Here is a 25,213-nt window from a genome sequence, read left to right as displayed (position 1 = left end):
TATTCTCTTTAGAATCACTTTTTGTCACGATTTTACTCAGCTCTGTTTTTTTTTCACGATTTACCTCACTACTAGGGATCGTTTTGCACTGACTACACAGTACCAGTGCGGTCCGTCTTCATAACAAGCTCTATTGAACATAATTTATCCATCCATCCATCCACCCATCCATCCATCTTCTTCCGCTTATCCGAGGTCGGGTCGCGGGGGCAGCAGCCTAGGCAGGGAAGCCCAGACTTTCCTCTCCCCAGCAATTTCGTCCAGCTCTTCCCGGGGGATCCCGAGGCGTTCCCAGGCCAGCCGTGAGACATAGTCTACCCAACGTGTCCTGGGTCTTCCCCGTGGCCTCCTACCGGTCTGACGTGCCCTAAACACCTCCCTAGGGAGGCGTTCAGGTGGCATCCTGACCAGATGCCCACCTCATCTGGCTCCTCTCGATGTGGAGGAGCAGCGGCTTTACTTTGAGCTCCCCCCGGATGGCAGAGCTTCTCACCCTATCTCTAAGGGAGAACTCATTTCGGCCGCTTGTACCCGTGATCTTGTCCTTTCAGTCATAACCCAAAGATCATGACCATAGGTGAGGATGGGAACGTAGATCGATCGGTAAATTGAGAGCTTTGCCTTCCGGCTCAGCTCCTTCACCACAACGGATCGATACAGCGTCCGCATTACTGAAGACGCCGCACCGATCCGCCTGTCGATCTCACGATCCACTCTTCCCTCACTCGTGAATAAGACTCCGAGGTACTTGAACTCCTCCACTTGGGGCAGGGTCTCCTCCCCAACCCGGAGATGGCACTCCACCCTTTTCCGGGCGAGAACCATGGACTCGGACTTGTAGGTGCTGATTCCCATCCCAGTCGCTTCACACTCGGCTGCGAACCGATCCAGATGAAGCCATCAGGACCACATCATCTGCAAAAAGCAGAGACCTAATCCTGCAGCCACCAAACCGGATCCCCTCACCGCCTTGACTGCGCCTAGAAATTCTGTCCATAAAAGTTATGAACAGAATCGGTGACAAAGGGCAGCCTTGGCGGAGTCCAACCCTCACTGTATTTTGAGCCATCAATCCATAATCCATAACCCTGGAATTTTGCAACCCTAATTTGTCCCTTTAAAAAAAAAGGGTTTGAATACTTGGTAGATAAGAGACAATGTTGCTAAGTTGGCAATATTGATCTCATGTCTTCAATCTCTGGCAGACCAGGAGCGTATTAGGTGTGTTCAGAAGCAAAGTTATGATGTCATCTACTGTACTGTAACGACAAGCTGTGTTCAGACAGTCACATTATAATGTGTTTACATACGAGCAAGGGCGTAACAGGTAGCGCTACATCTAATTGTGACAATCCAAATGTATTGTTAGGAATGGGGAGCACTGTACTCGCTGGCAATTGTACAGTGTCTGTCTTTTGTCCAAACTGGAACTATAGCCTTCTGAACAGTTTTTGTTGCAAGCATTTATATGATGTTTGCATACAGTATAATCTATAAGGGCAATCATTTACCTCCTGCATGCATCCTGGTAATCAGGGATTTAAAGGGGAACATTATCACAATTTCAGAATGGTTAAAACCATTAAAAATCAGTTCCCAGTGGCTTATTATATTTTTCGAAGTTTTTTTTAAAATTTTACCCATCACGCAATATCCCTAAAAAAAGCTTCAAAGTGCCTGATTTTAACCATCGTTATAAACACCCGTCCATTTTCCTGTGACGTCACATAGTGAAGCCAACACAAACAAACATGGCGGAAAGAACAGCAAGCTATAGCGACATTAGCTCGGATTCAGACTCGGATTTCAGCGGCTTAAGCGATTCAACAGATTACGCACGTATTGAAACGGATGGTTGTAGTGTGGAGGCAGGTAGCGAAAACGAAATTGAAGAAGAAACTGAAGCTCTTGAGCCATATCGGTTTGAACCGTACGCAAGCGAAACCGACGAAAACGACACGACAGCCAGCGACACGGGAGAAAGCGAGGACGAATTTGGCGATCGCCTTCTAACCAACGATTGGTATGTGTTTGTTTGGCATTAAAGGAAACTAACAACTATGAACTAGGTTTACAGCATATGAAATACATTTGGCAACAACATGCACTTTGAGAGTGCAGACAGCCCAATTTTCATCAATTAATATATTCTGTAGACATACCCTCATCCGCGCTCTTTTCCTGAAAGCTGATCTGTCCAGTTTTGGAGTTGATGTCAGCAGGCCAGGGAAGCTAGGGTCGATAGGGGGTTTAGCTCGCTCGTCTGCGGGAACAAACTGCCGCCATTGCTTGCCGTGCTCCCGAGGTCCTTTGTCCCTGAATTGCTCACACACTCCGGCAGATTCAATGGGGGTCTGGCGGCAGATTTCTTTGACTTTATCGTTGGAAATGCATCTGCTTTGAGTGTCGCAGGATATCCACACATTCTTGCCATCTCTGTCGTAGCATAGCTTTCGTCGGTAAAGTGTGCGGAACAAACGTCCAATTTCTTGCCACTTTCGCATCTTTGGGCCACTGGTGCAACTTGAATCCGTCCCTGTTGGTGTTGTTACACCCTCCGACAACACACCGACGAGGCATGATGTCTCCAAGGTACGGAAAACAGTCGAAAAAACGGAAAATAACAGAGCTGATTTGACTCGGTGTTTGAGAAAATGGCGGACTGCTTCCCGTTGTGACGTCATCGCTCCGAGAGCGAATAATAGAAAGGCGTTTAATTCGCCAAAATTCACCCATTTAGAGTTCGGAAATCGGTTAAAAAAATATATGGTCTTTTTTTCTGCAACATCAAGGTATATATTGACGCTTACATAGGTCTGGTGATAATGTTCCCCTTTAAGGAAGTGTTCTACAGAGCATGTGCGGAGGTTCTGTAAGCGCTGCCGAATATGAACTACAGTATAGGAGACTGCGTATAGGGGCGAGTTCAACACAGATGTCTGAAGCTGCTGAGATAGAGTGAGGGGATTAAACATTACTTGTGATTACCACACAACCACTCCCCTTCACTCGACTCGTGGCTTATACGTCACCCAGCTGCCTGGGTGAGGTCAGAGGATTTATGCTCTACATGTGATTCATATAGGTGCCCAACCCTTGTGTGCGAAGCTGCATTTAAATCATTCTGTACATTAAAGAGATTCTATTTTAGAGCCTAGTGTTTGACAGAACATCATGCAGTTGAGGATGAGAAGGCAAATGTAGAATTATATAATGCAGGCAAATAATACATGTATTATTGTGTTTGTACTGGTAAATGGTACAAACCCCGTTTCCATATGAGTTGGGAAATTGTGTTAGATGTAAATATAAACGGAATACAATGATTTGCAAATCATTTTCAACACATATTCAGTTGAATATGCTACAAAAACAACATATTTGATGTCCAAACTGATAAACATTTTTTTTTTTTGCAAATAATCACTAACTTTAGAATTTGATGCCAGCAACACGTGACAAAGAAGTTGGGAAAGGTGGCAATAAATACTGATAAAGTTGAGGAATGCTCATCAAACACTTATTTGGAACATCCCACAGGTGTGCAGGCTAATTGGGAACAGGTGGGTGCCATGATTGGGTATAAAAGTAGATTCCATGAAATGCTCAGTCATTCACAAATAAGGATGGGGCGAGGGTCACCACTTTGTCAACAAATGCGTGAGCAAATTGTTGAACAGTTTAAGAAAAACCTTTCTCAACCAGCTATTGCAAGGAATTTAGGGATTTCACCATCTACGGTCCGTAATATCATCATAGGGTTCAGAGAATCTGGAGAAATCACTGCACGTAAGCAGCTAAGCCCGTGACCTTCGATCCCTCAGGCTGTACTGCATCAACAAGCGACATCAGTGTGTAAAGGATATCACCACATGGGCTCAGGAACACTTCAGAAACCCACTGTCAGTAGCTACAGTTGGTTGCTACATCTGTAAGTGCAAGTTAAAATTCTCCTATGCAAGGCGAAAACCGTTTATCAACAACACCCAGAAACGCCGTCGGCTTCGCTGGGGCTGAGCTCATCTAAGATGGACTGATACAAAGTGGAAAAGTGTTCTGTGGTCTGACGAGTCCACATTTCAAATTGTTTTTGGAAGCTGTGGACGTCGTGTCCTCTGGACCAAAGAGGAAAAGAACCATCCGGATTGTTATAGGCGCAAAGTGTAAAAGGCAGCATGTGTGATGGTATGGGGGTGTATTAGTGCCCAAGACATGGGTAACTTACACATCTGTGAAGGCGCCATTAATGCTGAAAGGTACATACAGGTTTTGGAGCAACATATGTTGCCATTCAAGCAACGTTACCATGGACGCCCCTGCTTATTTCAGCAAGACAATGCCAAGCCACGTGTTACATCAACGTGGCTTCATAGTAAAAGAGTGTGGGTACTAGACTGGCCTGCCTGTAGTCCAGACCTGTCTCCCATTGAAAATGTGTGGCGCATTATGAAGCCTAAAATAGCACAACGGAGACCCCCGGACTGTTGAACAACTTAAGCTGCACATCAAGCAAGAATGGGAAAGAATTCCACCTGAGAAGCTTAAAAAATGTGTCTCCTCAGTTCCCAAACGTTAACTGAGTGTTGTTAAAAGGAAAGGCCATGTGGTGAACATGCCCTTTCCCAACTACTTTGGCACGTGTTGCGGCCATGAAATTCTAAGTTAAATATTATTTGCAAAAAAAAAACAAAGTTTATGAGTTTGAACATCAAATATCTTGTCTTTGTAGTGCATTCAATTGAATATGGGTTGAAAAGGTTTTGCAAATCATTGTATTCCGTTTATATTTACATCTAAAACAATTTCCCAACTTATGGAAACGGGGTTTGTACATGGGACTAACGTTAACAAGTCGACAAACTCTCCATTATAAACGAGAGAACTGAGATCTGTTCATATTGTGCTTGCATTGCACTGGTTTACATCATTAGCTACTGCATGTTAAAGTTAAAGTACCAATGATTGTCACACACACTAGGTGTGGTGAAATTTGTCCTCTGCATTTGACCCATCCCCTTGATCACCCCCTGGGAGGTGAGGGGAGCAGTGGGCAGCAGCAGTGCCGCGCCCGGGAATCATTTTGGTGATTTAATCCCCAATTCCAACCCTTGATGCTGAGTGCCAAGCAGGGAGGTAATGGGTCCATTTTTATAGTCTTTGGTATGACTCGGCCGGGGTTTGAACTCACAACCTACCGATCTCAGGGCGGACACTCTAATCACTAGGCCACTGAGAAGGTTCTGAGTTCTGAGTATGTACGTTTCACGATTTTGACTTACCCCAGTAACACTTTGTCGTGCCCTGGTTTCACTTGTTGGCCTCAGTAGTTTAGGAGCTGGGGGAGCAATGTTCCCTCTAATTGTTCATGTGTGTGAGCAAACGCAAAAACTCCCTGAGCATTCCGTGGAGCAGATGTGAGCAACATCAGACGTGCACACTGTGGCTACACCAGCAGCACACCTGCCCCAAACCTGACTAAATAACAAGTTCAATCTCCATCCATCCATCCATTTTCTACCGCTTGTCCCTTTCGGGGTCGCTGGAGCCTATCTCAGCTGCATTCGGGCGGAAGGCAGGGTACACCCTGGACAAGTCCCCACCTCATCACAGGGCCAACACAGATAGACAGACAACATTCTCTTATTATTATAATCAAATGACAGCAGTCATTTCCATGAGATTATTTTCTAATATAAGTGTTTAGGCCCACTTACAATGACAATAACAAAAAATATTGTTTTTCATGAACTGTGTACTTGTATTGTTTGTCTGGGTGGAGGTCCTGCTTTGGAAATAATTCGTACCCCTTTCAGACATTGCATTTAGTTCCCATTAAAACATTCACATGTTGCACAATGAGATGTAAGCAGGGGATCATGTGTACATTCCTGCAACTTCCCGTTTGTAAAAATTATATTTTTATGAGTATTTATTTAATATACTAACAGCATTTCATGATTAATATTTATAAATTAAGATTCCTAATAAATGACACGAGAATAAGCACACATTTGATTGGTAAATCATAGTGTAACGACCTGGAATGACACTTTATGTGTGGTGTTGGAGTTGTCCGACTTTTTGTGTGGCTGTAAACGCATCACTGGCTAAGTGCCATATGTGCATGTGTTGGCGCAAGTGGGAAAGAGCGAGCGGCTGCTGATATAACAACGTTGCTTTTGGTCTGGTTTGTACTGCAGAAAATGACCACTTTTGCCAGATATCATTTTTTTTACTAATGTTTTGGTGATGTGTTTATGGCCGACAAAGAGTTTTGCTCAGTAAAGTGATCGATGGAATTAATGTCCTCAAAACGTCTCGACAGACGTTACAATATTTAAACAATGATGACAAAAACTGTTTTCTCTGTCGTGTCGAAAATTGTTATGCGCTTATTTTTTAATTGGATTTTGTGCGTGGCATAGATTTGCCTTCCGCAGAGGACGCTTGACCAGTGCGCAATTGCACAGGCGCGCACCTTAGAGGGAACGTTGTGGGGGAGCAGTATGTGTCGGGGTTTGGGGACACAGTTTCGATGGATTCGGCACCCTGTCCCTTTGCACTCTCTGATGTCGCTGTCGCCAAAGGAGATGATTGTTCAGAACTCGGTTCCTCTTCAGTTTTTTGCCATCTTTTAAAAGTGGACAAAGTGTCTTCGAGTTTCCTTATCAAGCGAAAGCACCGTAAGCATATTCAACACGGTCTCTCCCGAACATTCGACAATTTCAAACCAAGTTCTGTTAGACGTTCGTCTATGCTTTTTTTCCGTTGGCGACTTTGTGAAATATTTTTTTGCTCTTCCCAATGAAGCCTTTTATTCGCATATTTTCTTTGCACAAACGACATTGATCGTCTACTGACATTGCTGCGTTGTTTCAGTAAAAGTTCTCTAACTCTTCGCTCTGTCGTTATCCAATGTGTCGGGTGCTCTGTTTTGGATTTCCCTGCGTCGCTCTCATCAACGTCACGGGTTGATTTCTATGTGAGTAGTTATTGAGAAGTCCCAGATCCTTGTGTGGTGCTCAGCGAACTACAAGGAACTGGCGAGAATGTTGATTGATTGATTGAAACTTTTATTAGTAGATTGCACAGTACAGTACATATTCCGTACAATTGACCACTAAATGGTAACACCCGGATAAGTTTTTCAACTTGTTTAAAGGCCTACTGAAACCCACTACTACCGACCACACAGTCTGATAGTTTATATATCAATGATGAAATCTTAACATTGCAACACATGCCAATACGGCCGGGTTAACTTATAAAGTGCAATTTTAAATTTCCCGGGAAACTTCCGGTTGAAAACGTCTATGTATGATGACGTATGCACGTGACGTCAATAGTTGAATCAGACATTTTGGAATAGGTCGGTCGCCAGCTTAAATCGTCTTTTTTCATCGCTAAATTCCACAGTATTCTGGACATCTGTGTTGGTGAATCTTTTGCAATTTGTTTAATGAACAATGGAGACTGCAAAGAAGATACCTGTAGGTGCGATCGGTGTATTAGCGTCTGGCTACAGCAACACAAGCAGGAGGACTTTGACTTGGATAGCAGACGCGCTATCCGACGCTAACCGCCGACCGCATCGATGATCGGGTGAAGTCCTTCGTCGCTCCGTCGATCGCTGGAACGCAGGTGAGCACGGGTGTTGATGAGCAGATGAGAGCTGGCGTAGGTGGAGAGCTAATGTTTTTAGCATAGCTCTATCGAGGTCCCGTAGCTAAGTTAGCTTCAATGGCGTCGTTAGCAACAGCATTGCTAGGCTTCGTCAGGCGGTACAGCATTAACCGTGTGGTTACAGGTCCAGAGTTTGGTAGTATTGTTGATATTCTGTCTATCCTTCCAGTCAGGGGCTTATTTCTTTTGTTTCTATCTGCAGTTAAGCCCGATGCTATCACGTTAGCTCCGTAGCTAAAGTGCTTCGCCGATGTATTGTCGTGGAGATAAAAGTCACTGTGAATGTCCATTTCGCGTTTTCGACTCTCATTTTCAAGAGGATATAGTATCCGAGGTGGTTTAAAATACAAATCCGTGATCCACAATAGAAAAAGGAGAGAGTGTGGAATCCAATGAGCCCTTGTACCTAAGTTACGGTCAGAGCGAAAAAAGATACGTCCTGCACTGCACTCTAGTCCTTCACTCACGTTTTTCATCCACGAATCTTTCATCCTCGATCAAATTAATGGGGTAATCGTCGCTTTCTCGGTCCGAATCGCTCTCGCTGCTGGTGTAAACAATGGGGAAATGTGAGGAGACTTTCAACTTGTGACGTCACGCTACTTCCGGTACAGGCAAGGCTTTTTTTTTTATCAGCGACCAAAAGTTGCAAACTTTATCGTCGATGTTCTCTACTAAATCCTTTCAGCAAAAATATGGCAATATCGCGAAATGATCAAGTATGACACATAGAATGGATCTGCTATCCCCGTTTAAATAAAACCATTTCATTTCAGTAGGCCTTTAAGTCGGGGTCCACGTTAATCAATTCATGGTAAACCAGGTTAACCAGAGTCAGGTTAAGAAATGTAAGGTTCTGAATCCTGATTTGTCCCAAATCGTCATTGTCTCTCACAAAGTATGCCGTGAGTATTAGGTTTGTTGAACTGTGGTCTCCCTATTGGGAATCTCTGCGAGGTTTATATTGTTTTGATCATATCTATTTACTTACACAATTTGTGAGTCTTTTGGTGTTATAAATCAGGGATATATGATAATCGCTTTAAGACAGACTAATCATGTTTTTTCATTATACTGGTATTGAAGTATGACATTATGGACTGGAGCTCCATCTAGACAGGGAGGACAGAACAGAATGTTTGAGAAACTCCTGCCTGCCAGCTAGACACATACAGGCCATCTGGTCACGTTGTTTTCTCTTGCATTTGGAGGTTAACATTTTTAAATCTTTTAGACAGGAGAGAGGAGTCGATATATAAAAGTCATCATAGCATCATGGCAGGCAAACAAAACACAAAGACGATGTTGGTGCTTGTTAAGTCAGCCATCTGTTGCTCTTCACTTCTGTCTTTACTTTCACTCTCAATGCAGAAATGTTTACTGGTGTTTGTTTTTCCTATCATTCCTCTTTCTTTCCATCCCGCCATCTATCTTTCCATCATCCTCTCCTCTTTTCAAGTGGTAATTATAGCATACTTGCCAACCTTGAGACCTCTGATTTCGGGAGGTGGGGGCGTGGTCGGGGGTGGGGCAGGGCGTGGTTGGGGGCGTGGTTAAGAGGGGAGGAGTATATTGACAGCTAGAATTCACCAAGTCAAGCATTTCATATATATATATATATATATATATATATATATATATATATATATATAGCTACATCCTGAAAATATGCAACCAAAACTGTGTTTAGATAATTGATACTTCAAACTTGCATAAATAAATCTTAAGGAATATAACATAACTTGGCTTCTGAGAGTTTCAAAATGTAATGAATAAAATGCTAAAGTTGTTGATAAACAAGCAATTATTTTAATAATTAAATATGGTCATTTTAAATGAATCATTATGATAATTTAAAAAATTCATTATTTCAAATATGTTTATTTTAATGTATAATTCTAATGCCTGGATGTAATAAGGAGTCAGAAAAAATAAAAATAAAAATACAATTAATTTTGATGTTTTTAGCAAAATATAGTAAACATGTATATATATATATATATATTTTTTTAAATTAATAAATATATTTATTTTTAGGTAAGATAAACATAATACAATTTATCTCTCGTCTGGATGATTTATTTCTTGTTACCTTGTTGTCCTCCCGTTGTGAAAAAAGGCTGTGCTCACTCAAGTGCATGGAGCTGGAGGGGGCGTAGCCTCCAGCTCCGGCTGAAAATCGGGAGATATTCGGGAGAATATTTGTCCCGGGAGGTTTTCGGGAGAGGCGCTGAATTTCGGGAGTCTCCCGGAAAATTCGGAAGGGTTGGCAAGTATGATTTATAGAGCCATTGGATGTATTAGGTTCTCTCTGTGCCTGGTTTCTGGCTAAAGCTTGTTTCCTTTTTTCTTCATTCATCTTTTCATTTTTCATTTGCCTCATCTTCCTTCTTGTTGTAAACCACCTGCTGTTTGATACTGTGGTCTTTTCTGAAATGCACCTTTTTTGTATACCGTATGTTTCGGACTATAAGGCGCACTTAAAATCCTTTAATTTTCTCAAAAATCACAGTGCGCCTGATAACCCGGTGCGCCTAATGTACGGAATAATTCAGGTTGTGCTTACCGACCTCAAAGCAATTTTATTTGGTACATGGTGTAATGATAAGTGTGACCAGTAGATGGTAGTCACACATAAGAGATACGTGTAGACTGCAATATGACGCCTGTAAACAACACCAAAACTTGCATTTTTTTCATTGAAAATAAAGAACATTACACGCGGCACTCAAAAATCTGTCGAAATGTTTTAGTACGACTTTGAAGCCGCAGCGCTTGATGGCTCGTCAGCCCATTACGTAGTCAGAGATACAAAGTATTACTGTGGTGTGTGTATAAGGACCGCAAAATGGCACACATTAAGAAACATTGTCTGCCGTTTTGTTTCACAATATTATGCAAAACCAACTTTTCTTACATTCTGGTACCTGCTGATCTGTATTTGAGATCTGCATAAGTCCGCCACTGTAGTCTGTGCCGATGCCGCAGTAGATAAGCTTCTTATTTTTCACTTTTCTTCTTGTTAAGGGACATTCACCCTCTGTTGTTACCATTTCTAATATAAAGTAGCGTAAAGTTATACGTTATATCTCGCCATGAAAGTGCTAAAACATACCGGTGTAGTGAGTTTACATTATTCATCCAAGGAACTTTAGTTATTAGAGAGTTCCGGTCGGACAGTTTTTCACGGGTCACATTTCCGGCGGATGAGGAGATGCTGCTTCGTTATTGATTTAAGTAAAGTCTGAATGTCATTAAAACCGTTAGCTCCATCTTTTGACAGTTCTTCCACTCCCGTCCTTGCACGCTACACCGCTACAACAAAGATGACGGGGAGAAGCAATGTCAAAGGGGAGCCACGTAAATAAGACCGCTCACAAAACGGCACATCCTGAAGCGACTGTCAGAAAGCGGCTTGAAGATGATCTGTAAAACATCATCTATGCAACATTTTGACCAAAGAACCACCATTACATGTTATGTAGACCACAAGGAAGTGTTTTACATTCAGAAAAAAATCATAATATGACCCCTTTAATGCGCCTTATAATCCGGTGCGCCTTTTGTATGAACAAAGACCTGAGTAGACACCCTCATCGGCAGTGAGCCTTATAATCCGATGCGAAAATACGGTACTCATCCTTGTCTTTTAAACCAACCAATTAGAAAAGGGTTTAATAAATAAATAAATGACTTAAAAAGTAAATAAATGACACGAAAAATACACAATAGCGTGCTTTTAGGTGAACAGTGCATCTCAACTTAATCTCACAATATGTAATATAAATAGTTTACAGTTGTATCTTCCCCAGAGAACCTTAAACGGGTATGTGGAGGGGGGCGTGGCCTGCGGGCCTGCAGTGAAGCGGGGTGTGCCAGGACCGGCTTCGAAATCAGCGACAGGTGCGTAGATGGCCCACCTGGGCCTGGTTATCTAATCACCTGTCGCTCTGTTAAAGGGCAGCAGCCGGGAGGAGAGAGGGGTTGGAGAGGGAGTTGGAGCGAGAGCAAGAGAAAAAGGACAATTGCTGAAAAGCCACAGAAGAACTTTGTTTGAAAAAATAAAACTTCATTGAACCTGAATCCTGCTCGCATGTCAATGCTTGGTGGTCCGAAGAACCCACTGGAGGGCAACCTCCACAGGGTAATATTATCATTTTTCTCTACAATTAATACACTTCCTTCCTGGTCGACATAATATGTAATGGTGGTTATTTGGTCAAAATCTTGCATTAGATTATGTTTTGCAGACCATCTTTAAACCGCTTTCTGACCGTTTCTTCAGGATGCACCGTTTTGTGGGCGGTCTTATTTACGTGCCTCCACTTTGATTGCGTCTTTGACTGATAGATGTAAGTTCGAACTATAGGCTACTTTGTATTAGAAATGGCAACAACAGAGGATGCATGTACATGTAAGAGGCAGTCTGTCTGGGAAACATTTTAGAATTTAAATCAGAGCCAACAGAAGGAAATATTTTAGATTTTACAAAAGACGTATCTAAACACTGAGTGGTACACAAGTGTCCTGTTGGACAAAAAACATGTACTGTATCATAAGCAATTGTATCCCTTTTTACAAGTGATGCGTTCCCATTTTCCTTATGTAGAGAGTCTGCTGGGAAACATGGTGAGGTTCATAAAGAAAACAATCCACTCATGGTGGTGTTTTCAATTTTATGTACCAGAAAAAAGAAATGACAGATGTGGAAGTCGCTTCCTAGCAGCTCCACTGTAGACACGGCAGAAGAGCCAAGCGTGCAGGTTTAACAAAGTTTTAATAGTTGTCACAAGATTTTCAAAAATGTATTTCCGCATGTCGTGACGTTGCCGTCACTCCCAATCCTCTCTCCCGCTCTACTCCCGGCTGCTTACTGTTAAAGACAACAGATGATTAGATTAACACGTACCACCTGTGAAATCTAATCACCTGCCAGCTGTGTCTTGCCGTCAGCACATGCCCGCTTGCGTTCGTCTTCAGTACCATGGACAGCGGCGGCGACTTTTCCTCCTACAAGCAGCGCTGACTACACTTTCCCTCCACAACAGACAATATGGATGAACTCTAATATTGTAATAGATGGATGAGAATGGTAAGATTATGGAGTACGATGAATTTAGAACTATGTATGGTGATGCTTGTTCAAGCTTTTCATTTAATCAACTAACTGGAGTAATTGGGAAAACATGGAAACAAATAATTAATTATAGAACCACTAAATTATTAGTTTGTAAACCTCCAATAAGAAATTATAGTTGGCAAAAAGGAACTAAAATAAATGAAAAAATATATAATTTTTTATTTAATAAAGACATCTCTGAAGGCTGCCCCATATAACACATATGGAAAATGGGAGGACTTTTTTGCCAATATTCAAATTAATTTACAAAACTACTATCGATGTGAAAAATCGTTATTTTCAAATTCAAATTATTTATCATTTCTTACCCACGGGAAAAATGTTAAAAATATTGAATGGGACAGAGTCAGATGATTGCCGATTTTGTTGTCAGGAGTCTGAATCCACCCTGCATTTGTTTTGATATGGTCATATTGTGTCTTTGTTTTGGGTGGAAGTTGAAAAAATTTGTTTAAGGATTGGTTTGTTTATGAAGCGTGATGTGGTTTCTGTTATTTTAGGAGAGTTAATTGACAGTCATGATTTAGTCAATTTAATTATAGTACTCGGTATAAAGTTAATTTTTAAGGCCAAAAATAGATATTCACTTAGTATTACTTTCTTTTAAACATTTATTCAGTATTTTTTTAACTTTAGAAAGTTATATGATTGAAACCGATAATGATGCCAAAAAAAACATTAAAAAAACGATGGGAAGTCCTAAAATGCTTATTTTGAAAATGTAATTTTGTTTATAGATTATATGCAATCTGTTATGTTATCTAATTTTGAGTGTACACAAATGAAAGTGTGTGTTGCTGATCACGACCTGGACATGATCTGGACTGGACCTGGTTTTAAGAACCCTATAAACAATCTAATTTCATTGACAACCTGGTCTGGTGAAGATGATGTCCTGTATTTTTTTTTTGAAATTAAATAAATAAAAAAACATTTTCTTGAACAAAAATAAAATAAAAACAGTTACATAGAAACTATTAATTAATGAAAATTAGTAAAATTAACTGTTAGAGGTTAGTACTATTAGTGGACCAGCAGCACACACAATCATGTGTACTTACGGACTGTATCCCTTGCAGACTGTATTGATATATATTGTAGGAACCAGAATATTAATTGTCAGGTTCAAACACTGATGACATCTATTAAACGAGACAAGAAGCAAGGAATCAAACAGAGACATAATTAAATGTGGCTCAAATTGAGGAGAGACGCCTGGACACACTGTACTCTTGTACAGTGTCTCAGCACGCTCTGGCGAAAGATTGTACGCCTCCTCCTTTACTTGGACTTTCTCTGACCACATGGCAACAGCTGCTTCCAAAGGGACGTGGGTCGTAAACAGCATTGCCTTTGGTTACAGAACAGTTCAAAAGAAAAGGTCGTAAAACAGTTCAAAGAAGGGTTCGTAAAAGAGTTAAAAAAAGCGGTGTCTGGAACTTGGGCAGATCCTGCCTTCTCTCCGCTTTGTAGTCCTTGGGTTAAAACAATATATTTCTGTTGATTACAATACATGAAAGAAAACAGAACAACTTTGTGTTGCTTCCTCCCCACACAGTGGAGTTTTACAAGCCTTCTTCTTGGTAGGTTCAAAGACAGCTTTTGGTCTTCTTGCTGGGAACTCATTTCAACACAAAGTTTTTGTGATAACTTAGATACAATTATTCAAACATTAATAACAGAAGGAAACAACCCTTTTGTGTGAATGAGTGTGAATGAGTGAGAATGGGGGGAGAGAGGGTTTTTGGGTTGGTGCACTAATTGTAAGTGTATCTTGTGTTCTTTATGTTGATTTAAAAAAATAAATAAAATAAAGACGTCGAAAACACTGACTGTAGGGCAAACATTAACATTGCATTTTGCTAAATCCAGAGATTTTTAGAGGATTGCTGTGGCGCTCATGTGATGTGCATGAGTGCACATATTTGTTTAGTTTTTTTTACGAAAATAGTTGCTTAATGCATCTTTAGCTGCCCATATGTGCTGTAAGCAGTGAAAAAGATTGATTAAAAAATGTGTCTCTAAGAACAGGAACAGCTGGTGCACTGACACCCGCTGACAACCAGCAGTTGATGCCACCATGTTACCATGGCAACCGGCTGTGAACCCTCTGTTTTTGACAGCTGTTCCCATGGTGCTTGGGCTTGGCTGAGCCCCTGGTTCCCATTGGCGGGATAAATAACTCCTTGTTGTCAGAGGTTATGACGTTGCCTTAATCTTTTGTTTTTGCTCCCATTTTTTACGAGTTATGGACAAGCGGTAGAAAATGGTTAGATGGATGAACCATTCATCCATCCATCCATCTTCTTCCGCTTATCCGAGGTCGGGTCGCGGGGGCAGCAGCCTAAGCAGGGAAGCCCAGACTTGGGCTTCCCTGCCCAGACTTGGGGCGTGGTTAAGAGGGGGGGAGTATATTTACAGCTAGAATTCACCAAGTCAAGTATTTCATACATATATATATCTACATCCTGAAAATATGCAAACAAAACTGTGTTTGGATAATTGATACTTCAAACTTGCATAAATAAATCTTAAGGAATATAACATAACTTGGCTTCTGAGAGCTTCAAAATGTAATGAATAAAATGCTAAAGTTGTTGATAAACAAGCAATTATTTTAATAATTAAATATGGTCATTTTAAATGAATTTTTATGATAATATAAAATTAATTATTTCAAATATGTTTATTTTAATTCTATGGCTGGATGTAATAAGGAGTCAGAAAAAATACAAAAAAAAATACAATTAATTTTGATGTTTTTAGCAAAATATAGTAAAAATGTATATATATATATTTTTTTTTATTAATAAATATGTATTTTTAGGTAAAATAAACATAATAATACAATTTGTCTCTAGTCTGGATTATTTAGTTCTTGTCACCCTGTTGTCCTCCCGTCGTGAAAAAAGGCTGTCCTCACTCAGGTCCGCATGGAGCTGGAGGGGGCGTGGCCTCCAGCTCCGGCTGAAAATCGGGAGATTTTCGGGAGAATATTTGTCCCGGAGGTTTTTGGGAGAGGCGCTGAATTTCGGGAGTCTCCCGGAAAATTCGGGCCATAAGCCGTCTCTAAAGGCGTTTCAGAGAATTTGGCAGTACATCCAACCGGCTTCACAACCGCAGACCACGCTTAAACACACCTGCCCAGGACCTCCATATCCAGCAGGTGCACCTCCACGATCATCTGAGACCAGCTGCAGCAACAATTGGTTTGCATAACCAAAGAATTAGTGCACAAACTGTGAGAAACCGTCTCAGGAAAGCTCATATACATGCTCTTCGTCATCATCGGGGTCTCGACCTGAATGCTGTTCGTTGTTGTAACCAACTTGAGTGGGCAAATTCACATTCGATGGCGTCTGGCACGTTGGAGAGGTGTTCTCTTCACGGATGAATCCCGATTTTCACTGTTCAGCGCAGATGGCAGACAGCATGTGTAGCGTCGCGTGGGAGAGCGGATTGCTGATGTCAACGTTGTGAATTGAGTAGCCCATGGTGGGGGTGGGGTTATGGTACGGGCAGGTGTATGTTATGGGTAACCAATGCAAGTGTATTTTATTGATGACATTTTGAATGCACAGAGATACCGTGACGAGGTTTTGAGGCCCATTGTTTTGCCATTCACCCCAAACCGTCACTTCATGTTGCAGCATGACAATATTTTTTGCAAACCAGTAATTATAGTCTGCAAATTATGTGTTGTTGTTGAGTGTCGGCGCTATAATACTCTTTCATATCAGTAGGTGGCAGCTGGAAGCTAATTGCTTTGTAGATGTCGGAAACAGCGGGAGGCAGCATGCAGGTAAAAAGGTGTCTAATGCTTAAACCAAATATAAACAAAAGGTGAGTGCCCCTAAGAAAAGGCATTGAAGCTTAGGGAAGGCTATGCAGAACGAAACTAAAACTGAACTGGCTACAAAGTAAAGAAAAACAGAATGCTGGACGACAGCAAAGACTTACTGTGGAGCAAAGACGGCGTCCACAATGTACATCCGAACAAGACATGACAATCAACAATGTCCCCGCAAAGTAGGATAAAAACAACTGAAATATTCTTGATTGCTAAAACAAAGAAGATGCGGGAAATATCGCTCAAAGGAAGACATAAAACTGCTACAGGAAAATACCAAAAAAAGAGAAAAAGCCACCAAAATAGGAGCGCAAGACAAGAACTAAAACACTACACACAGGAAAACAGCAATACACTCAAAATAAGTCAGGGGGTGATGTGACAGGTGGTGACAGTACACCTACTTTGAGACAAGAGCTATATTGATGCATGCTTCGTGATGGTTTAAAGTCATATCCAACAATTGCAAAAACGACTTTACTGTCAACTGAGTTTTGTTTTTTAATGATTTCTGCTGGTGGTGTGCCTCCGGATTTTTTGAACGCAAAAAATGTGCCTTGGCTCAAAAAAGGTTGAAAAACACTGGCATACGTAGCATTTAGTAGGATTTTAGCATTAGCTAAGCTAAGCTGAGATAGCTGCGGGTTACGAACAATGTACGGTGTCTGGTAAAAAAAAGCAATAATCCTATTCACAAATCAATAAAAGAGAAGGTTTGAAATATTTCCCACATTAATGCACTGTGTTTCAGATTTGAAATATTTTCAGTTTGAAACAAATTTCTCCAGGAGAATCCACACAGTGGCAAGTCCTGTTGACTTGCTGCTGAAAGGACGACAGTCTTCTTTTCTAATGTAAAATTCTGAGGTTTAACACACCTGAAGTTGGTTTCTCCGTGAACCTTTACCGACTTGGCATTTCGAAATGTTTGGCCTGTACAAAAACTGACTCCGTTGACGACCAAGATACAAAACACGTTTGGCAGCATGCTCAAATCATATCTCTTGGACGTTCTCTTATGGATTAATTCCTCCAATTTTACTTATTTGTTTAAAATAGCGAAACTTTGGAACAGGGTAAAGTTTGTTTCGGTACAGTCTCGAGATTTTTTTTATCGTACGATTAATTTTAACATTACTTCGACTTTTTCTAAAATTTTTTCAAGACAAGTAATCAACATACTTATTAGGCCCACCTGTACTATACTCACGATTCAATTAAATACGGAATCTCGATTCAAACCGATTCTTGATTTGCAATCAATACTCATTTCGCTCCCAATTCCAGGATTAAAGACATTCCTCTATGATCGAGACCATTTGTGATTTTGTCAACTCCGAGAAGTTGTTATATTTTATGGAAAACTAGTTATTCTCAAGAAAATGCAGCTTTCCATGTGATTATAAAAATATATATTCCTAGAGACAAACTTTTGTAAAAAAGAGAACTTTTTTTGCTTATCTTGTAATCCGTAATCGGTTAAATTGTTATCCAATATGCCGTTTTTGCACAGTAATGTCAAGCTTCTTCTTACCTGAAAAACTAGAATCTGAAGTGTGCCAATCATTTGCTTTCAGCAAAAATTGGGTCAACTACGTGGGGATAGCTAAAAAAAACGTCATACTCTTTTTAAAATTCAATGTATCCATTTTCTACCGCTTGTCCCTTTCAGGGTCGTAGGGTGTGCTTTTGATTCTTGAAAACTGTAAATAAACATTGCGATTCTGACGTAAATGGAATTTGTCTGGTTCGAGCTCAAAAATGATAATACATACAATGATACTGACATGATTAAGTAATAGCGTATATTGTTTAGTGATTTTTTTTATGATAGAATAAATGTATTGGTACAAATTATTGAAGGGGAAAAAATTTGTAATTGAAGATAGTTGCCCTTTTAGCGTCTCCATAGCAAAACGTTGGCATTGTATTGACATGATATCAGTTGTAACAAACCCTGTTTGCTTGTGTAATATGTTTTTATATTGCTTAGATGTTTTTCTTTAAGATTATGCCAGATTGAATGGGCAGACTGTCGAACCACTATGTTCATCAGCTGATTAAGCAGGTTGTGTGCCGCTTTCTTATTTCCGCATCTCAAAATGCTAAAAATGAAGAAAACTGCAACATCAACTCTGTACAGAAAACTCACTTTCTGGTACTGCATTAACGATGTTTAATCTTTTTTTTAATTTTATTTGACCACTACTTGAAATTTGTAACACGTTTTTCATTTAATTTCACTGTAAACCCCCTTAACGTTCCCGGTTGTGTCAGGTTCAAACACCAAACTATCTATTAAACGAGACAAGAAGCAACTACGTTGAATTTTGCTCATGATGAGAAACGTTTGGGGCTGCACACTCAGTTACAGTCTCCCACCACGCTCTAAGGTACAGCCCCACAAGCTCCTCTATTTATTCAGGAGTTGTGTATAACTTATATATAATTATTCTAACAGGTTGTTTGTTATTTTCATGATGGGTACCAATGTGTGTTATAAATCATTGGAGTATCCACCTGTTGTACCTCTGCTCGGTCTTGGCAGTCAGCTAAACTAATTTCCTTCATCAAGACTCTGAAGATACCACTTTCATTCTACAGATTTAATGATGCAGAAAAAGGTAAAACTGTTATACACAGTTGAAGAAATAATCACTTTCAACTCTTACTATTTGCATGTATTACAATACACAAATATAGATTTTTTTTAAAGAAAGGGAATAAAGTGACTTGGCTCATATTAATGACACAACATTGCCATCCATTAGCCACTGCAATAAACCACTTGGTGACAGTCAACACAATCAAACATCGTCAATCTACATTTCTCCAAACATACCCTCTTTAACTATACATGAATAATATAGGTTTACCTACCAATGATACTACCAACGGAATACAATGTATCGATATTTCTGGTCTGCGATGTTAAACGGACTATCTTTACAATGTCTTATTTTGCTCCCAAACTTTACGTTTTGACACTGTTTCCGGTCCGAAGACCTCACTTTTGGTTTGCGAACTATGACTATATTTCAATAAAATGAATGAAGTCACGATGTAAAAACAGTATTTTCAACCATCAATAAAATACAAATACTCATTTACTCTATATATATTATAAATATAATTACATACCAGCAGCATAGTCCATACCTTAGGTATCTGGGGTGAGAGGCGGCGTTACTTTTGTAGCAGATTTTGCGAACAAGGTCTCCCATATGAGTTTAATGACCTTCATCCCGACCTGCCAAACTTTTCCATCTTTGCTTTAGAAGTTTCTTTGTTACCAGACCAGGTGGCCATTCTTATTTGGTACTTTACTGTCATTGAGGAGAAGGATGCGCCTCGATTCGATGTTTGAACATTGAGGCTGCCACTGTCTTCTTGCGTGCAGTGTTGGAAAGGATTGCTTATGCCATCTGTGCCGTCTGTGTATGTGTTTCAGGTGCATGATGGCACGAATTAGTGACTTTCACAAAGAAAACTTGGCTAATCTTTGGGAACCAAGCAGTTTGCATCTGGTCGTTGTGATTAAGATTAACACTCGAGGGAGGATGTCCAGATTTGAACTTGTGTCCACAAGATCAAAGGTTTTTTCAAGGATGGCATGGTTCAGTTTGCACCAAATACTGGGTCCATTCGAGTGGTTGGTGTTGTTTAAATGGCCAGCAGCAGCAGAATGCGTTGCCTGATCTGTAGGGTTCTGAGGCCTGTTGTTGGGAAACCGCCAACGTGGACTGTTAAAGGGCAATGGGACTTCCCAATCAGTCGTCTGTTGTTCATCATTCAATATTTTCATGAATAAAGCATCTTGAGTTGGATAGAGCAACTTGGTCGTCGTCTTTGGTCCTCTTGAATACAGCATATCCAAAATGGTCAATAGTTTCGGTGGATTCCTCCTCAGAGCATCCTGCAATGTAGTTTGTCACTTGAGTGGCGCTATATTTTTAGTTTTGGCAGAACACATTAGGACATGATCAATGATTGATGGCTGTTTTAACTCTGTGGTGTTTGTGTAGAAAGTGTTGATTGCAAGGGATTTTTGGATGCTAGTAAGTAAGACACAAGTTGTCTACAACAACCCACCCAAGATCCAACTTCTGTGCATAAAGTGATTGGTTTGAGCCCTTCACTTGTTTGCGGACCTTCTGCACTCTATCAACGTCTGGACGCAAGACCATCATGCTTTGGGCATTTGGATCCACATCTGGGATGAGATGAGCTATTGATTTTAAATGAGCTTGGTAGAGAGCAGCATCTGGGGTTGGAATCTGTTGTTGGGAATGTCATTACAATCTCAAAGGCTGTGTAACGGAATCTGAACATCCCATTATGGGACTCTATCTCATATCCACTTGCCCTCCTTCCTGTTAGTTCCTTTACTCCTGCACACATTGTTAGTGTGTATGGGGCACTGGACTTTTGTCTGCAATCACTTAAAAAGAATGCAAACGAACCAGTGACCTATTGCTCTGCTCTTCCATAATTGAATCCTTCTTCACTGCTTTGTCTCTTTGACCAGCTGGATAAACTTCCACAAGGCACATTTTGGAGCAGGATCGGCCTGCAAGGTTGGAACAGGGTTCTCCACTTCTGTCCATGGTGCGGGTCATAGGTGCAGGGCCATGATATGTTGCTCACTCTTGCACTCAGAACACTGGACCTGCACTTTACAGTTCTTAGCATAGTGTGACGACACACAGCATTTAAAGCACACATTGCATACTTTCAAGAACTTTTTGCGATCTTCTATGGGTTTTTCTCTGAAAACTGGACACTCATCAGTCATCCGATTGTGATTAAGACTCAGTGAAGTCAGAATTAGTTTAAAAGATGATTTCTGTTTTGCGGGATCCATCCATCCATCTTCAACCGCTTATCCGGAATCGGGTCGCGGGGACAACGGCTCCAGCGCAGACCCCCAGACTTCCTTCTCCAGAGCAACATTAGCAACTTCCTCCTGGGGGATTCCGAAGCGTTCCCAGGCCAGAGAGGAGACGTAATCCCCCCATCTGGTCCTTGGCCTGCCCCGGGGTCTCTTCCCAGTGGGACGTGAAACGAGGAACTCCCTAAGAAGACGCTTGTGAGGCATCCACACGAGATGCCCGAACCACCTAAGCTGGCTCCTTTCCAAGCGAAGGAGCAGCGGCTCTACTCCAAGTCTCTCTCAGGTGACTGAACTTCTCACCCTAGCTCTAAGGGAGATGCCAGCCATCCTTCTGAGGAAACTCATTTTGACCACTTGTATCCGCGATCTTATTCTTTTGGTCATGACCCACACTTCATGACCATAGGTGAGAGTAGGAATGTAGATAGCTCCGTTTCGTCACAACAGTGTGGCAGAAAGACTGCAATACTGCCCCAGCTGCTCCAGACTTCCTTCTCCATCTTTCCCTCACTGGTGAACAAGACCCCAAGATACTTCAACTCCTCCACCTGAGACAGAGTCTCGTTCTCTACCTGGACTGTACAAATCATCGGTTTCCTGCTGAGAACGTTTTGCGGGATGAGATTCTTTATGTTTATTTGGCTGCCATGCCGACCTTTCAGTCCTGGGGGAAATGTTTGTCTCAGGGATGAACCTGAAGCTTGGGTCACTGCTTCTTGGTTAACAAATTCTAGAAAAAAAGAAAGCAAAATGGTAACTAATGCACATCCACTCATCGCTTACAAGATGCACCAACTGAGGCCCATTTCTCTTCTAGACGAATAGGAAGTTTGACTCTTCTTGCTGTGTCAAAGAGTAAGAGGTCAGGTAAGAATCCTTCTCCCTTAGCTGATAGAAAATCCATTAGAAGATCGCCTATCTTTGTTAACTTAGCATAGTCCCTATTCCCTATCTTTGGAAAGGTTGATTGCTTCTTTTGAGCCATAACATAAGATAACATAACATAACATAACATGTTTGGTCGAGTCTTGCCCACGGCATGTCCAAGCCTGCTTCTGGATGATTAATGTGAATTGCTCTAATATGTTCAGCATGCTCTTTAGACTCCTCCCCTAGCCACTTTAGAAGAAGCTCCATCTCCTCACTTGCTGTTAAATCCAAGCCACTGGGGGCAGACAGAAACAAGCGTTTCCACACTCTGTAATTCTGACGCCTATCATTGAATTGGAGCAAGCCTGTAGACACCGGTTCTTACGGAATCATTTGGGTTGCAATTTCTGTGGTTGGGTAGTGGTTTTGAGATCAGACATGGTGTGACAGAGTAGAATGGCATTTTTCAAACTTGACTTGTCGTGGTTCACGAACATTTGCATCTCCACTAAATTGTCCCTGCTGGGAGCGGTGATGTGCCTCTAATTCCATTGAAGCATCCTCTTCATTTGGATGGTGATCTGTCTCGAAAGCTTTGGCTTCTTCAGTGAAATACTGTTGTGTATGTTCCATGTTTGCTAAGGGGGTAGAATCCATCCATCCATCCATCCATCTTCTTCCGCTTATCCGAGGTCGGGTCGCGGGGGCAGCAGCCTAAGCAGGGAAGCCCAGACTTCCCTCTCCCCAGCCACTTCGTCCAGCTCCTCCCGGGGGACCCCGAGGCGTTCCCAGGCCAGCCGGGAGACATAGTCTTCCCAACGTGTCCTGGGTCTTCCCCGTGGCCTCCTACCGGTCGGACATGCCCGAAACACCTCCCGAGGGAGGTGTTCGGGTGGCATCCTGACCAGATGCCCGAACCACCTCATCTGGCTCCTCTCGATGTGGAGGAGCAGCGGCTTTACTTTGAGCTCCCCCCGGATGACAGAGCTTCTCACCCTATCTCTAAGGGAGAGCCCCGCCACCCGGCGGAGGAAACTCATTTCGGCCGCTTGTACCCGTGATCTTGTCCTTTCGGTCATGACCCAAAGCTCATGACCATAGGTGAGGATGGGAACGTAGATCGACCGGTAAATCGAGAGCTTTGCCTTCTGGCTCAGCTCCTTCTTCACCACAACGGATCGATACAGCGTCCGCATTACTGAAGACGCTGCACCGATCCGCCTGTCGATCTCACGATCCACTCTTCCCTCACTCGTGAACAAGACTCCGAGGTACTTGAACTCCTCCACTTGGGGCAAGATCTCCTCCCCAACCCGGAGATGGCACTCCACCCTTTTCCGGGCGAGAACCATGGACTCGGATTTGGAGGTGCTGATTCCCATCCCAGTCGCTTCACACTCGGCTGCGAACCGATCCAGTGAGAGCTGAAGATCTTGGCCAGATGAAGCCATCAGGACCACATCATCTGCAAAAAGCAGAGACCTAATCCTTCAGCCACCAAACCAGATACCCTCAACGCCCTGACTGCGCCTAGAAATTCTGTCCATAAAGGTTATGAACAGAATCGGTGACAAAGGGCAGCCCTGGCGGAGTCCAACCATCACTGGAAACAGGTCCGACTTACTGCCGGCAATGCGGACCAAGCTCTGACACTGATTATACAGGGAGCGAACCGCCACAATAAGACAGTCCGTTACCCCATACTCTCTGAGCACTCCCCACAGGACTTCCCGGGGTACACGGTCGAATGCCTTCTCCAAGTCCAAAAAGCACATGTAGACTGGTTGAGCAAACTCCCATGCACCCTCAAGGACCCTGCCGAGTGTATAGAGCTGGTCCACAGTTCCACGACCAGGACGAAAACCACACTGTTCCTCCTGAATCCGAGGTTCGACTATCCGGCGTAGCCTCCTCTCCAGTACACCTGAATAGACCTTACCGGGAAGGCTGAGGAGTGTGATCCCACGATAGTTGGAACACACCCTCACCCCTAAGAAGGGGTAGAATCTATTACAAGCAAATTACTACATCTTTCGCTCATGGTGTCAACTGCAGCTTCTAGTGCTTTCTTTTTTGTCCTAGAGCAATTGCATTGATGCTTCCAACTAGGCCTGGGCGAGATGCGATATTCTCTTGACACATTTGCTGAGACAGCATTGTGGGAGTCTTCACATTGACTAATTTGCTGGTTATTTTTGTCACGACTCACGAGTGGGTAGGTTGAGTGAAATATGCAAATACTTAGTAGTGAAACATACCCAAATTGTCTCTCTTTTGTTACTAACGCATTTGTTTTTGTTATTTTTACTTTTAGAGAGGATCTCTGTATAAACGTTACCTTTACACAAATGTTTCCTTCTTTTCCTCACAGAACACTGCACCAGCAGTTTGAGAGCTATAAGCAGGAAGTACGACGCATCGGGGCAGAGACGCGGCGTCAGCAGACCCAGCCGAAGGACGACGCGCCCACCTGTGGCATCTGCCGCAAGACCAAGTTTGCAGACGGCTGTGGTCACCTCTGCTCCTACTGCCAAACCAAATTCTGCGCTCGTTGTGGAGGCCGAGTGTCCCTGCGTTCCAACAATGTGAGAAAGCAAACAGCTCATCTCCCACTTTCATACTCCCACTCACATACTCACCATTTCTGCTTTGGCTGCTTCCCTACTGTGAGTTTGTCATCTGCTTCTTTTCTTCCTGGTCACACTTTGGGGGAGACCAAAGTGGACTGGAAGAAAGTCTTCGGACCTGTTCCACTGTAGGCCCTTAATGCCTGTTC

General features: G+C 42.1%; 1 protein-coding gene across 3 annotated transcripts in view; it reads left to right on the top strand.

Moving 5' to 3' along the window:
* LOC133617281 (regulating synaptic membrane exocytosis protein 1-like) overlaps positions 1–25,213 on the top strand; it is a 261,134-nt gene that overhangs the window by 30,370 nt on the left and 205,551 nt on the right. For all 3 annotated transcript variants that reach the window (XM_061977201.2, XM_061977200.2, XM_061977199.2), the window contains exon 2: positions 24,809–25,022. In XM_061977201.2, coding sequence (XP_061833185.1) covers positions 24,809–25,022 — 214 coding nt within the window. The remainder of the gene's footprint in view (positions 1–24,808; positions 25,023–25,213) is intronic.

This window comes from Nerophis lumbriciformis, linkage group LG16 (assembly GCF_033978685.3).
Source record: "Nerophis lumbriciformis linkage group LG16, RoL_Nlum_v2.1, whole genome shotgun sequence".
NCBI classification, from domain to species: Eukaryota; Metazoa; Chordata; class Actinopteri; order Syngnathiformes; family Syngnathidae; genus Nerophis; species Nerophis lumbriciformis.
This window is presented reverse-complemented; position numbering and strand designations above follow the sequence as displayed.